This window comes from Pinus tabuliformis, chromosome 6, assembly GCF_031772625.1.
Source record: "Pinus tabuliformis cultivar Carrire ecotype Pingquan chromosome 6, CPIR1, whole genome shotgun sequence".
In the NCBI taxonomy this organism is placed as follows: domain Eukaryota; kingdom Viridiplantae; phylum Streptophyta; class Pinopsida; order Pinales; family Pinaceae; genus Pinus; species Pinus tabuliformis.
In genome coordinates, this window is record NC_142292.1 from 1,973,364,135 (window position 1) to 1,973,380,851 (window position 16,717).

Sequence of the window (16,717 nt, forward strand, 5' to 3'; positions counted from 1 at the left end):
TTAAAAATTGCATGACCATTGTATTGGGTAACCCATGGTAAATACAGAGGATATTTGATGTGATAGAGTCAAAGCTTCACAATAAGACCTCAAACTTAATTAATGTAAAATTATAAAATTTCATTATTTAGTATTATTTAAAGGCAAAGACTAACTATTTGATGGTTAACGATGAATCATGTTCTATATACAAAATTAAAGTTGAGTTTATCTATTATATGTTTTGGAGGTTTTCCCGACACATTTTTTGGTTTATTTTGACTTGAGTTGGTCTGTTTTGGTTTGAATTAGGTAAGAATTTTGTTGGAATCCTAAGTTTGAGTTGTGAACGCTCCAAAATCAGATATGTCTCTCGAGTTGTTCAATGTCATGAATCTACTAAAAAACCCAATTTAAATAACAAAAATCAAAATTTTACCCATAAAAACCTCCTAAACTTATAATAATTAAATAACACTTAGCATTAAATAATAATATATTTCATTTACATGTGCCCCATAACAACATAAGCTTTTTAAAAACTTAATAAATAACTTATTAATAATGATTAATATCCCGAGACTAATAACACTAACCGATTTTTGTTGATAATCTCTCTATTACCATTATATACACTAATTTCAAACACTCGGTATTTTAAATAATTTTAAATTATTAATTCAAAATTAAGGTGGAAATAAAAAGCCTATATAAATTGTTCAATGAGGTTGAAAAACACACAATTATTGGGTTTCACTTTGCGTTGGATTCAAAATGGTTAAAATGAAATCAAACTAGTCTTTGGTGTGTCCTGAGTTGGCCGAGCATCTCGTAGAGGAAATATTGACACGTTGCCGGTGGAAATATTGACATGGTTATCCATGGAAATATTGGCCCAGCATCTTGTAGAGGAAATATTGACATGTTTAACATTAATGATTTAAAAATTGCGTGACCATTGTATTGGGTAACCCTTGGTAAATACCGAGTATATTTGATGTGATAGAGTGACTTCAAATTTAATTAATGTAAAATTATAAAATTTCATTATTTAAAACTATTTAAAGGCAAAGATTAACTATTTGATGGTTAATGATGAATCATGTTTTATATAAAAAATTAAAGTTGAGTTTATCTGTTATATGTTTTGGAGGTGTTCTCGCATATTTTTTGGTTTATTTTGACTTGAATTGGTCTATTTTGGTTTGAATTGGGTAAGAATTTTGTTGGAATCCTATGTTTGAGTTGTGAAAGCTCCAAAATCAAGCATGTCTCTCAAGTTGTTCAATGTCATGAATCTACTAAAAAAACTCAATTTAAATAACAAAAATCAAAATTCGACCAAAAACACCTTCAAAACTTATAATAATTAAACAACACCTAACATTAAATAATAATATATTTCATTTACATGTCCCCCACCATAACCAATCTTTTTAAAAAATTAATAAATAACTTATTATTAATAATGAATCTTTTTAAAAAATTAATAAATAAGTAATTATTAATAATGAAAAACATGGGCACCCATTTTTGTTGATAATCTTTCTATTACCTTTATATACACTAGTTTCAAACACTCGGTATTTTAAATTATTAATTCACAATTAAGATAGAAATGAAAGGCCTATATAAATTGTTCAATGGGATTGAAACATGAAACACACAATTATTGGGTTTCACTTTGCCGTGGATTCAAAATAGTTGAAATGGAATCAAACCAGTCTTTGGTGTGTCCTGAGTTGGCAAACCAGTCTTTGGTGTGTCCTGTGTTGGCCGAGCCTCTCGTAGAGGAAATATTGACATGGTTGCCCGTGGAAAGTCTGTGTCGATTTCGGAGTGTCTGTCAGCAATGGAATGCTCTAATTTCATCTGCGAAGTTCATAACGACTCAATGGGCTCAGGCCCCTCCCAACCGGATGCCATGGCTGCTTGTGCACAATGGAAAATTAGGGGTTGCTTACTGCTTCTACACAGGAACATGGAAGAAAACTTCTGCCATCTCCTTTTCCTTCGTCGGTGATAATCATGGAGTTTATTCCACTGCCGCAGGCTTGCTCTTACTGTCTGATCTTCCAGGATGTTTTACTGTCTGCAATCCTCTGACAAGATCTTTCATAGAACTCCCTCCCATGACATCCATAAGAAAAATCAAAACAAGAGTCATCGTGGCAGGGGAGGGTGACCACCCAGAGACTTACAAAGTGGTAGCGATGGGCTTGGACAATATGAACCGCGGATTAGTCGAAATCTATGATTCTACTAAGAAGTCGTGGGGGATTGCACCGCATCGGCTGCCGGATTTGATTCTTTACTATATTATTGCTCGCTGTGAATTTGTTTTCTGCAGCGGTTTCTTCTACTGCGTGGGGCACTGTCGTGGGAATTGGGAAATTAGGGGTTTCAGCATGACAGATGAGATCTCCATTTCTAAAGATTTGCCAAGTTTGCCAAGATTTCTAAGGATTTGCCAAGGAAATAAGACCTACTTGGCTGTGTGTGGGTCGCAGCTCCTAGTTGTGGTGACCACATTCCAAGGGGGAAACCTACAGCAGGTCATCATCTGGGAGTTTGAGAAGGTGAACGTGAACTCTTCCTCCTCATCATCGCAGTTGAAGTTGGAGTTGAAGTTGAAGGAAACTGTTAGAATGCCTTCATCCTTGTGTGAGAGTGTAAACAGATTTCCTACGGAGCGACCCTCCCCAACTATCAGGTGCCTGGGAGTTAAGGATTGTGTCTGCCTTAGATTCTTTCCATATGATAGAGCGCTGAAGATGATTACTTACAATATAAGAGAAAAGACATGGACTGAACTTCCCAGCGTAGATTTCGAAGATGGATACTTTACCAATGTCTTTGAACCAAGGCCTGACATGAAGGTTCAGTAAAACCGTGGTACGCATTCTTTTGCCTTTCACATCAACGTTGAATATTTTTAATAAATCTGCATCCCTTGAAAGTTTACAGTGATTTTCTGTATGTATAGAAAGGCTTGGGTGTACATAGGAATTTAACAGTTCACCATTATTAGTAATCTAGTAATATTATGTTGGCAGGCTCTTGAAAATGTCTAAAATCCATGACATTTTGGTGCTTCAAATCAGGATAGGAATTTTGATAAACATTCATACAACTGTTATGAACACAACTTTATTACATTATTAGTTTCAATCAAAATGTTTATTTTCATATTTTGTAATTTGTGAGTAGTTTGTTATTGTTATATTTTAATAGCTTGAATTTTAAACTTTGAACGGCATTGAGTAATAACATATAACATACTGCAATGATTTCTTTCAGAGCATTTATATGCATACAGCTTTCACATCACTGATTTTAGGAGATTTTAGGGCATTTATATGCATACAGCGTACTCACATCACAGATTTTAGGGAATTTTTATATAGACAGCTTACTCACATCAAAAGTGATACCAACATTTTGATTTTGATATTTAAAAAATGTACTTATTTTTTATTAAAAGTTTTTTATTACAAAAATGGGTGGCAGCAGCCCACTCATCCCCTTTTTCCCATCGTGGTTTAGGAATGAACTTCATAATACGATTATATATATATATATATATATAAAACTTCAGAAAGTTATGAAAATTACATTCTGAGTATGCCAAATAGCACTCAAGAAAACCAGCTACATATGGCTTCACCAAAAAATACCTGTCAGTGTTTGGAGTCTGAATTACTGTCCCAAATATACATCCACAAAAGTGTTCCGAAATAAATACATAGTGAGAAAATGTAATAACAGTTCTGTCATATAACAGTGTAATCTATGTTGAACATATAGCATATATAGCCTGCAATTTTTTTTACAAAAACTATAGATAAGGACTGTCATTGCTCTACCTGAGTGCCCTCTATGAAGGGCCAGTGATAGAATCCATGCTCCTGATCATTGATGCGCTCCTTGATGTTGATGTGCTATGTGCCCATAACCTGTGAAGCACCCTCCTTAGACAAAGCATCAGCAGCCCCATTTTTTTCCCTGTAAATATGGCAAACAGAGATTTCATCAAATGATTGTTTTAATAGATAGATTTCCTCCAGGATTGGACTGAGTGTGTGTGTAACATCTTGTTGGGTTGTTGAACCAATTAATAACTATCTTTGAGTCCCCAAAGATCTGAATGTGGCGAATTCTTTTTTCAATGGCAAACAACAAAAGCAACTTCAAACTCATAAGCTCTTCAAAATTATTTGTGCCTTGCCCCAAACCACTTTTCATCATGAAAGAATTGTTGTGTGATATATGAAGAACAACCTCTCCCCCACAATCTCCTTCAAAAAGAGAGGCACCATCAAAATATGCCCAGGGATAGGTAAAGTATGTTGAAAATGTAACTAGTGTCAGTCTTACATAATGTAAGGCTAAGGGTCAATTGAGAAAAGAAAATATATTATGAGTCAAAGAAGTGTATTTTAGTCAAAGTCCCATTTGGACTTCTTGTAAGAAAAGGAAAAATAAGCAAAGTCAAAGGAGAGAGAAATCTGAGTTTTTTCCCTAGTTTCTGCTCACACGTGTGAGATTTTCTGAAATTTTTGAGGCTGTTACAGGGCTGAAATTCGGTCATCATTGCAGGTCCGAGTTTTTTAGAGATTTGACCATATTTCAGGGAAATTTGACTATTGTTGACTTTGACTTGTTGAGGAGATTTGAAGGAGGGCTGACTTGGCTGACTTGGAATATTTGTGGAAGTCTTGGTCTTGGTCTTGGGTCTTGGATATCTCACTTTGATCTGATTCTATAAAAAGAGGATTTTCTTGGGTTTTCCCCCTTGTGGGGTTTTTGCCCTGGCTTGGAGCCTAATTCCTGTGTTCTTTTTCTTTTTGTGATTTTCATGTTTTGGTAATTGCTTGATGAAGAGAATATAAATTTAATAAGAAACTAACAAACATTCACAAGTAATTATCAAGTAAGAGAAATCAAACATTATATAAAAGCATCTTATTTCTCAACAAAGTCAATAATTTCTTCTACTATGTTACGTGAACAAGTAGGAGAGACAGAATCAGGGATCAAAGAATAGATAGCTAATGTTTGAGCAACCACTTTGTCTGGGATGGAAGTCCTTTCTAGGAAGACCTCGGTGTTTTGAGCCAACCAAATTCCCCATGAGATAAGAAGCGGAAGACATCTAAGCTTCTTTGGATTGACAATGTTCCAACAAGATTCACATGTTGACATATATGACTCACCTTGCCATTGAAATGTGAAGCCCAAAGAAGTGCAAATAGAGGACCAGGCAGCTAGAGCAAATGGGCATAGGAAGAAAAGATGATTTACAAATTCCACATCATTTTTGCATAATGGGCACTAACTCGACCCTATTATGGGAGACAAAAATTTGGGACACTCCCTACCCATGGGTCTTTGCCAATACGTACCTGTTCACTATTATATATATACACGCGCACACACACACTAAACTTCAGTAGCACGGTTTCTTTATAGTTGAGTTTATTTGCTCTTTTAAGATGATAGAGCAGATTGAAGCCTTTAAAAGTTCACTACCTTCAATAGTATCATCTTGTAGGTTGCATTAGAAAATTTGATAACATAACATAAGAAAACTTCCATAAACATATTCAAACCTTCCCAAAATTGTTATCTTGTGTTTTTTTGCTTTATTCTTCTATATCAATTAGTTCAACATCCTGAATGCCCTGTCTTGTTTTTTTCGCACTCATTGCCTCTTTAATCCATTCTTGAAGTTTTCCCATCTATTTTCCATGATTTGTTGGATGGCTTGCTTATCTTTCTCATATTTCTTGGATACCAGGATGATAATGTGGAAATTTCTCATAATTCAAAATTCAATGGAAAACATAAATTTCAACTGCAACCTAGAAGGCTTCTTGGATCTTAGTTTTGTGAATTTCCAGCCTGAGGGCTATTGTAAAACTTGGTACAAAACAACAACAGAAAGAGTACTATGTTTTAGTACTAAACAACAAAAACTTTTGGCAATTCAAGGAGAAGAAATATCAAACCAAAGGGATAAGTTCCAACAATTTTAGGATAACTTTGTTGGAAATACTGAGGGGGTGAATCAATATTTATTTTCAATTTTTCTTTTTACCAGTTAGATTCTTCACAATTATAATCATAAATGAAATAAATAATAACATTATTAAGAGAGGACTTTAATCCTCTTTTCAAATAATCGAGTACAATAATAGTTGACGGCACCAACCCTTCAAAGTTCCAAGCACCAACCTGTAGCCAAGCACCAATTCGGACTTTTTAATGAGACTCCAGCGTCTAGGGCTTTGACCCTATTCTTATCAAGGCTCCGACCTTGTGTTTAGGGGCACCAACCCCTAGGACACCAATCCTTTTATCTTTTAATAGAGAAAGTGAGTAGTACTTACTTGGATGTCCTTGACATAATTCTTCATTGTATAAACAATTCCAAAATTGCTTATGTTGACTTCGTCGTTCGATCACTTCACTTTACAATGTTAACTTCAATTCCAAGATCACTTTGCTTCACTGTGTTGTCTTTACTGGGCTTCACTTTATCAATCCCACTGTCCAAAGGAGGGTTCTTCAAAACCACTGTGTCACTCTTCATAAGACACTACAATCTGGTCCTTTACTTAATCCGAATACTGAAAGACAAGCTTACTGCTAATTATTATGAAGTCTAAATGTTACATGCCCAAGTCGCAATCCTAGTGCCGAGGCATAAATTTGCTGTAATAATAATCCAAATCACTGTTCTTTGTCTCACCCAAAAATCCGAGTTCTGTTAGTACTATGTAATCAGCAGTCTTTGTAGAAAGAGTTGCCCAATCAGGATTTGGAGACATTGTTCGAAGATGATCCAAGTCACTCCAATGCATCAGATCCAAGGTTAATCTTCAAGTCCGAGTCACAGAGATAATCCACAATGTTTGAGTATGTTACAATCGGCTGAGCACAATCACAGTGAGCCACCGAAAATGATAAAACAGGTCCGAAGTTTTCCACAGCCTGAAGATGATTCGAGGCTCATCAATACACCAGGTCCGAGAGCAACAACGATACCCCAAGTCCGAGTCACTAGTTCTGAAAAGATTGCATTGTGTCAACAGGTCTGAGGGTAATCTGGGCAGGAGAATATGGGTCCAAGAGTAATCAGAGCACAAGAATACAGGTCCGAGGTATGTTTATAGTGAATAATATTAATCTGCTACTTGGAGTTGTCAACCATCCGTTATAACCCAAAACATGTATTCGTAGTCTTTTTCTTCTTTAGTTATAAGCCTTTTTTCCTTCAAGTTCATGAGTTGTGAACTGTAGTTATATTCCTCTGTATTTTTCACCGAATACTTGACGAGAAAAGTGATGTTCGAGCACCCATATATATAGTGATTTTGGTGCTAATGCGAAGGGACATGACTCCTATAGGCAAGCCGACATACTAAGTACAGGTCGGCTCCATAAATAAAGAATTCTATTTTGTCTTAAAAAAATCGATTTCTCTCTAACCACCAGGAGTTTGGAGGTGTGTGAGGGCTTGTTGGAAAGGCGAAACAATCCTCTTTTAGATGGTTTATAGTTCATTTTGAGAAGATATCTTCAAGGTGTCCAGAGTTAATTGCTTTGTTGACTATGCATGAATTTTTGTGCGGATAGTCTGTTATGAGAAGCTTTTATTTCTCAAGGACAAGCCTACAAGTCCCCCTCTTTTGATACCTTTTGTGATTCTTTAATAAGCAAACAAGAAAAACTCTTACATCTTGGTCTTCTTAATCTTGGAAACTCTTCTAAGAAAGCCTTAGCCGCCCAGCATCAGCCAAGTTCAAAGAATCCTAAGAAGCAACATCTTAAAAAGAATGGCCCTAAATCAACCAAGGGTCCTAAGCACTTTCAGTCTCAAAATGAAAAATCAATTCAACAAAATGATAAGGCAAATAAAAACAAAGGGAAGAAGACTGATAGACATTGCAACTTTTGTAGTCAAGATGGCCACTTAGAATCCAAATGCATTAAGAAGATGGAAGCCTTGGAAGCAGCAATGAAGAAGCATAACATCCATTTGGAGCACTCTTCAACTTCAACTTCATCTTCAGGAATAACACTTTCTGCATGTGGTTGTCAAGCATCTCGGTCTAGTTATGCACTAAATGTATATTCTTCTTTTCATTCTTATGAGTGGCTCATTGATTCTTGAGCTTCTTATCACTGGCCAAAAACAAAGCCATGTTTTCTTCTTTAAATGATTGTAACACCAATAATATATATGTTGGTGATGATAGATCTCTTAGTGTTGTAGGGACTGAAACTATTCATCTAGACAATGGTCAATTTAATGATGTAGTATGTGTTCCAACCTTATCCTGCAACTTTCTATTTGTGTATCAGATAACTCATTCAAGTGAAGGTAAAATCATTGAATTTTCACCTCATGATGTTGTAATTAAGGACTTAAGAGATCCTACACAGATTTTAGCTACTGGCATTGCTAATGATTCTACAAGGTTGTATAAGTTTAACAACTTTGGGTCATCAACTCTTCCCTCCATATTTGTTGCTCATAATGATGAAGTGAACAAAATTTGGCGTGAGCGATTTGGTCACTTAAACTATCGCTCCCTTCAAAATCTATGTAAAGAAAATATGGTGACAGGTCTTCCTATGGTATCTTGCAAATATGATGTTTGTTCCATATGTGTACTCGAAAAACATCATCGGGATAGTTTTGAAAAGCATGCCTCTTGGCACGCCTCAGCCCCTTTACAGCTTGTGCATAGTGATTTATGTGGTCCACTTCTAGTTGTTGGGTATACTTCTTAAAACTCAGGAGTGAAGTATTTAACATGTTCTTGGCCTTTAAGGCATTTGTTGAGAAACAATCTGGACATCAAATTCTTAAGCTAAGATCTGATAATGGTGGAGAATATGTTAACAAAAAATTCATCAACTTTTGCACTGAGCATGGAATTCAAATGAAACATACTATTCCATATACTCCACAACAAAATGGTGTAGCTGAAAGAAAGAATCACACCTTAAAGGAAATGGCTAATTGCATGCTTCAATCTAAAGGACTTAGTCTTAATTTTTGGGCAAAAGTAATTGACTGTGCAAATTACATAGTAAATTGAACTCCTACTAAGGTTTTAAAGAATATCACTCCGGAAGAAGCATGGAGCTCAATTAAACCAGATGTAAGTCACTTTCGTGTTTTTGGAAGTGAAGCATGGGCCCATATTCCCGATGAGAAACATAAAGCCTTAGAACCTAAGAGTGAAAAATGTATTTTTGTTGGATATTCTGAAGATGTCAAAGGATATAGACTTCTTTCACCTAAGTCCAAAAATATTATCATTAGAAGAGATGTAAAGTTTGTTGAAAATATATCGGCCTATGAGCCTAGTTCGGTGGATGTGCCATTTCTCTCTATCCCTTCTACTTCTGAAAATATTTCTTCTTCAGATGCTGACAGCAAGGATGACAATCCTCCCCCACCTTCTCAAGATCCTCCTTCAGCACCTCAGCTTCCAAAATTGGTCTGTGCTACTCGGGATGCAACAGGTGCTCTTGTAGGTGATCTTATAGATCATCAACGTACATGTTCTCAGTTCGATAGAGCCTCTTCTTTACTAGCTCAAGCTTCAGCGAATTATGATCCTGACATCTTTGTAGAAGCTTCAGGCCATCTAGATTGGGATGTGGCTATGAATGAAGAATATCGTTCATTATTGGCAAACGATACATGGGATCTTGTTCCTCTTCCAAAGGGACAAAAACTTGTTAGATGCAAATGAGTTTACAGAACCAAGTTTGGACCAGATGGAAAAGTTGATAAACATAAATCTTGTCTTGTTGCTAAGGGTTTTTCACAAGTTGAAGGCGTTGACTATATGTAACCTTCTCCCTTGTTGCCAAAATGAACTCTATCTGCCTTGTTCTTTTCCTTGCTGCCTCTTTCAAATGGGAAGTCCATTAGATGGATGTTAAATCTGCCTTCTTGCGTGGGGACTTGCATGAAGAAATCTATATGGAACAACCTCCTAGCTTTATACAAGCAGACTCCAGCCTTGTATGTCGGCTTAAGAAATCCCTTTATGGTCTCAAGCAAGCCCCTCGGGCTTGGTATGCCAAAATGGATAGCTTTCCTTTAAATATTGGATTTTCTAGGTGTCATTTTAACAATACTGTCTACACCAAGAAAGTGGATAAGTCTCTTATAATTCTTGTTCTTTATGTTGATGATCTTATCCTTACTGGTAGTGATCCCAACCTTATAAACCATGTGAAGTCCGGCCTTAAAAAGCAGTTGGAAATGACAGACTTAGGACACTTGCATTATTTTATTGGTCTTCAAGTCTTGCAATTCAAGGAAGGTATTTCCCTTTCCCAGTCCAAGTATGCCTGTGATCTTCTACACCACTTTCACATGGAAGACTGTAAGCCAACCCCTTCTCCCTTTCAGTTTAGAGCCAAACTTTCGGTCACTTATACTTCCTCTGAAGTTGATGCTACCTTATATTGTCAGCTTGTATGAAAACTTTTGTATCTGACCCATACTCGTCCTGACCTTTCCTTTGTTGTTGGCCTTATTGTTCGATTTATGCAAAACCCACATGAAAGTCATTGGAAAGCAGCTAAAAGAATACTTCGTTATGTTTGAGGTACAGTTCAGTTATTGGTTAGTTTCACTTATTCTGATTAGGCTAGTGACCCTGATGATCGGAAGTCTACTACAGGTTATGTCTTCACTCTTGGTTCTGGACCTATTACATGGGCTTGCAAGAAACATAGTGTCATTTCTCTTTCTTCAACAGAAGCAGAGTATCGTGGCGTTGTAGAAGCTAGTAAGGAAGCCCTGTGGCTTCGTCAGAGTTTGGCTTTCAGCAGTAGCATCCGACTTCATTTTGGTGTGAGAAGCAAACACATTGAGCTACACATGCACTTCATCAGAAAGCTCATTCATGACCATGTTCTTGAAGTGAAATATTGTTCAACCAATCATCAAGTTACAGACATCTTTACGAAGGCTCTCACAGAGGTGAAGTTTACTAAACTTAGATTTATGGTTGGAGTTCAGGAAGTTGTCACTAAGGGGGGATAGGCTCTAATGTCTCCTTCCTTCTCCTATTGTGTCATATTTGTAAATCCTTCAATCCTATCCCAAGTTCTTAAGGGGGGATGTTAGGATATTTCGACACATAGGAAAAAGTTAAGTATAACTTGGTCTAGTGTAGAGTTAGGTAAAGAGTGTTTCTTTACTATGTACTTTTGTAACTTGCAATCTGATGGTCACGATATGTTCTAGACATGAAGTGATCCGGCGGTTCATTCTCTCCTCGGTATTATAGACACTTGATCCGTGGCTTAGCACTCAATTGGTCCATGATCTCTATTTAAAAGGCATGGAGAGTCATTTGTAAGGTGAACGTTCATGGGAGAAGCTTATGTAAATTTTCTTTCTTTTATTAATAAATTGGTTGAAGTGGTCGTGTTGGCTCAGGTTGTGGACTGTTTCCCTCTTTGAGGGTTTTAACCATGTTAAGAATACTGTTGTATTGATCTGTGATCTACTTGTGAGCGGTGTCCTTTGGTGTTCTATCTGAGGAAGTTACCCTGTAAATTCCTACACATTCCTCATCATGACTCAAAGTTTTCCATGTGATCCTTGGTGTCTTCCAACCATGACATCATATGTCACCAAATCAATGTCCATTAAGAGAGTTATATTTCATTAATTACAATTATTGACCAACACTCTCCCACTTTGTCATTGATGGAAATATTTGGACATCCTCTCCCCTTTTGACATCAATGGCAAATGGGGTGGCCAAGTACTCCCCCTATCAAACTGATTTCTTTGTCATGTTGTTCTCCTTGACATGCTGCCCTACTCTTGTGAAGATTATTATTTAATGTGGTGCAAGAGCAATTACCCCCATAATTTGGCGAAGGTGTTCAAATGCTTCTCGTGGAAGAGGCTTTGTGAAGATATCTGTAATTTGTTCTTTTGTATTGATGTACTCTAACGTGATGTTTTTTCAGCGACCTGTTCACGGAGAAAGTGATATTTGATTGGAATATGTTTGGTCTTTGAGTGCATGATTGGATTCTTTGAGAGACTGATGGCACTAGTGTTGTCACAATATATGGTGATTGGTTGTTTAGTTTCTATGTTGACATCCTTCAAAGCTTCCTTCATCCATAATATCTGTGTACAGCAATCTGCAGCTGCTATATATTCAGCTTCAATTGTGGAAAGAGATATAGATGATTGCTTTTTGTTGAGCCAAGATACTAGACAATCTCCCATGAAGAATGCATTTCCGCTGATACTTTTTCGATCGTCCACGCTTCTAGCCCGATCAACATCAGTATAAGTTGTCATTGTAAGAGTTGTGCTTTTGGGATACCAAAGACCAAAGTCAGGAGTTCCTTTCAAGTATCTGAGAATTCTTTTCACAACCAACAAATGGGATTGCTTAGGAGCTAATTGAAATCTTCCCACCATTCGTACCGCTTGCATAATGTGAGGTCTTGTAGCAGTTAAGTATAGGAGAGCTCCAATTATTGACCTGTAAAGAGTTGCATCTACTGAGGGGTATTCATCATCTTTGCTCAATTTGCAGCCTGTGGTCATTGGTGTGCTCATAGGTGTACATTTTTCCATCCCATATATTTTAAGCATGTCTTTAAGATATTTTACTTGAGATATGAACATGTCTACTGTGGTTTGAGATACTTGTAGTACAAGGAGGTAAGATAACTCACCAATCATCGACATTTCGAATTCTTTTGACATATTTTGAGCAAACTCATGGCTCATCTCATCATCATTGCTAACAAAAATCAGATCATCAACATATACAAGAGTGACTAGTAATTTATCCTTGTCCATCTTCATGTAGAGATTACTTCTTGCCACCCCCTTTTTGAAGCCTTTTGTTGTATATAGTGATCTAATCTTGCATACCAAGCTCTAGGAGCTTGTTTCAACCCATATAATGTTTTTTTCAACTTACATACAAAGTCTTTTCCTTCTGCAAGATCAAACCCTTCTGGTTGCTCCATGTAGACTTCTTACTTGAGTTCCCCATTCAAAAATGTTTATTTTACATCCATTTGATAGACCTTGAATCCTTTTGAGCAAGCAAATGCCAAAAACATCCTTATAGCTTCCTTACAAGCTATCGATGCAAAGGTTTCTTCAAAGTCGATTCCTTCAATTTGTGAATAACCTTTACAAACAAGCCTTGCCTTCTTTATGATGATTTGTCCATCTTCATTCATTTTCTTTTTGAACACCCACTTGGTTCCAATTATATTTTTATCTTTTGGAAGAGGTACCAGCTCCCATGTTTCATTCTTCTCGATTTGAGACATTTCTTCTTCCATGGCTTCCACCCAATGAGGATCCTTACTTGCTTGAGTAAAAGTTTATGGTTCTATCATAGATAAGAGAGTGACATCATCTTTCCTTGGTGTACTTGTCATCCTTCTTTGGGTTTGTATTCCCTCATCTACATTGCCAATAATCTGCTTTTCCGGATGATGTTTTTGGAGGAATTTCACTTTTGAAGGAGTTTGAGATGGTTCTTTTTTATTTTCTTGATCTTTTTCCTCTTTTGCTGACTCTTCTTCTTCAAATTCTTCAAGGATAGAATCTTCTTCATGGACTTTAATTTCTTTTTTTCTGGAAGAGCTTCATCAATTTTTACATGAATGCTTACTACTTTTCGTAATCGATTATTGTAGCATTTGTAAGCTTTGCTTCTTGTAGAATATCCAAGAAGTATTCCTTCATCGACTTGAGAATCAAATTTTCCTGGTGAGTCATCATGGATCTTCATAAAACATTTGCTTCCAAAGATTATAAAGTACTTACCGAAGCATGTCTCCCTTTCCATAGTTTGTATGGTGTCTTGTCATTATTTGGTCTTAGCCGAGTTCGATTCAAGGTATAAACTATTGTCCCTACTGCTTCTTTCCAAAACTTGGGCTACAAATCAGATACTAGTATAATTGTTCTTGTTGTCTCTTATATAGTTCAGTTTCTTCTTTCTACTACTCCATTTTGTTTGGGATTTCTAGCAACAGAGAGCTCTCTCTTGATTCCATGTACTTTACAAAATTCATCAAACTCTTTTGAAGTAAATTCTCCTTCTCTATTTGTTCTAAGGAATTTAATCTTTGATTCTTTCTCATTTTCTTCTAAAGATTTAAAAATTTTGAAACATTCAAAAGCTTCATATTTGAATTTTATAAAGTATACCCACATCATTCTAGTATAGTCATCAACAAATAAAGCAATATTCCTTTCGCCTTGTAGAGCTGCAGTTCTGGTTGGTCCACATAAATATGCATGTATGATCTCCAAATGTTTTGATGTAGAGAACTCCTTAGTCTTGAAACTGATTCTTGTTTGTTTTCCATTTTGATATGGTCCACAGACAACTTGATCCAGCTTGATATTTTTTAGAATGTCCCTTACTGCATTTGTTTTTCTAATATTGATCAAGTTATCAAAGCTTATATGTCCCAATCGTTTGTGCCATAGCCAACTTCAATTTGCTCGACTTACATAACATTTATCTTCTTGAATTTTGTTCAAAATGTATATATTATCTGGGGTTCTTATTCCTTTAGCTATAAGTTCACGTGAGGAGGAGCTCCTTATCTCACAATCTTTCTTACTATAGACAACATTGTGTCCTTGATCACAAAGTTGGCTCACACTCAAAAGATTGTGTTTGAGTCCTTCCACCAACAATGCATTTCGGGCTTTTCATTTTCCATTGATGAGAGCAACACTTCCTTTTCCAACTATCTTGGCTGATCCACTTCCAAAAGACACATTTCCATCTTTCTTGATTAAGGAGGTAAATTTCTTTCGGTCACCTGACATGTGTCTTGAACATCCACTGTCTATGAACCATTGATTTTCATCACTATGAGCACATAGGGCTAGGCCACATTTATCGATAGTGGGTTCATCCTTTTGTAGATCTTCCTTTTTGAATGGACAATTTTATTCATCATGACCATAATAATTACATAATGAGCAACTTGGATCATACTTAGCCAAAGGATCAAAATAGTTGTAAGTCTTAATTTTTTCTTGTTCTTTGAGGCCAAGTCGCTTGCTTTGTTGATTCTTATTTCTTGGAGCATTATCTTTATGAGCCTTGCAATGCTTGGCTTGATGACCAAAGTTTTTATGATAAAAACAATAACCAAGAAAGATTGTTTGGTAACTGTTAGAATAACCTTGACTTGAGGTAGAATTCTTCCTTGGAGTTGTCCTTCCTCCATTCCTTGGATTGATAAAGGTGAACTTTTGTTCTTGATGAGAGGATTTCTCTTCTTTTGGATGATTGGAAATAATGTCAGCATAGCTTCTTTGGATTTCCTTATTAACTTTCTCCTTTGTACTTGATGATTCTCCTTTGAAGCCAATCCCAGATTTTTCATATTGAAGTCTTCGAGCATTAAGGATGTTATCAAATGTTTGAGAGCTTTGCCAACTCCTTTTAACTTGATCCAATTCTTTTCTTAGCGAAACAAATTCAGTTTCGCATTTTTCGCAATCTCTTCTTTCTCTTTTAGTTTATTGTTCAAGAAATCTTCCCTCCTTTTTGCTCCCTCCCTTTCTACTTTGAGAGAAACAATCTTCTTTCGTAATTTCTCATTTTCTTCAATGGCACTCATTAGTAACTCATCCACATTTCCTTCGCCTTCTTGTTCGGAGTCATCATCATTTGTAAATGCCATGAATAATACTTCTCTGCTTCCAACATAGTCATTTTTCTCATCTGACTCATCATCATTTCTTTTGTGAAAAGTGATATTTTTAGTTGATTTCTTCTTGGTGATCACAAATTCATCTTCATCAGAATCGTCTTGTTTGGAGAAGAAGTTCTTCTTGTTAAAACCTTTCTTTTTGAACATCCCCTTTTAATATTCCTCCTCATCATCACTATCATATCTATGAGGACATTTTGCAGCATAGTGACTTACCTTTCCACATTTAAAACAAATAAGAGGATACTTACCTTTTAGCTTGGATCCTTTTCTTAGCTTTCGTACAAACTGTGTAAGTTTAGATTCAGTATCGGAATCATCACTGTTGGTATTCCAATTCTTCTCCTTCTTTTTTGATTTTGAAGCTTTGAATGTTGCTTCCTTGGAATTTGGGATCCCTCTTCTCATTTCATAAGCAATGATAATTCCATGAAGTTCATCCATTTTTAAAGTATCCAAATCCTTCATTTCTTCTATGGCACTTACCTTGGAGTCAAATCTATCAGGAAGAGATCTCAAGGCCTTTTAAACAATTGTGCTTTCTTCAATATTTTCTTCTAACCATTTAAGTGAGTTGACGACTTCAACTACTCGGAGAAAGAATGATGTGATGTCTTCTTCATCATCCATTTTAAGACTCTCAAATTGTCTTCTATGAATTTGGAGCTTTGCCTTCTTAACTTTGGAGTTCCCGTCATATAAAGCAATGAGTTTGTCCCACATTTGTATTGCAGAATCATAGCCCATGACTTTTGTGAATTCAGAGTCAGTAATTCCACTCATTATGGAATTTAAAGCTTTGGCATTTGTGATGTAAGCTTTCCTTCCATCTTGATCAGTCGGAAGAGTGGGAGGAGTTTTGTACTCATCCAAAACTGTCAGGCCAGGCAGTACTCTCCAATAGGCAGTAAAACTGATTCGATCCATTTCATTAGGTATGCTATTGTTATATACAAAA

The 16,717-nt window shown here is 36.2% G+C and overlaps 1 protein-coding gene across 1 annotated transcript in view; it reads left to right on the top strand.

Annotated features, from left to right (window-relative positions):
- The first annotated feature begins 1,620 nt into the window (after window positions 1–1,620).
- The window catches only part of LOC149267115 (F-box only protein 6-like), a 48,740-nt gene continuing 33,643 nt past the window's right edge, over window positions 1,621–16,717 (top strand). Inside the window, exon 1 of the mRNA XM_089431419.1 lies at window positions 1,621–2,874. Within this exon, the coding sequence (XP_089287545.1) occupies window positions 1,623–2,867 (1,245 nt within the window). The 5' untranslated portion in view covers window positions 1,621–1,622 and the 3' untranslated portion in view covers window positions 2,868–2,874. The remainder of the gene's footprint in view (window positions 2,875–16,717) is intronic.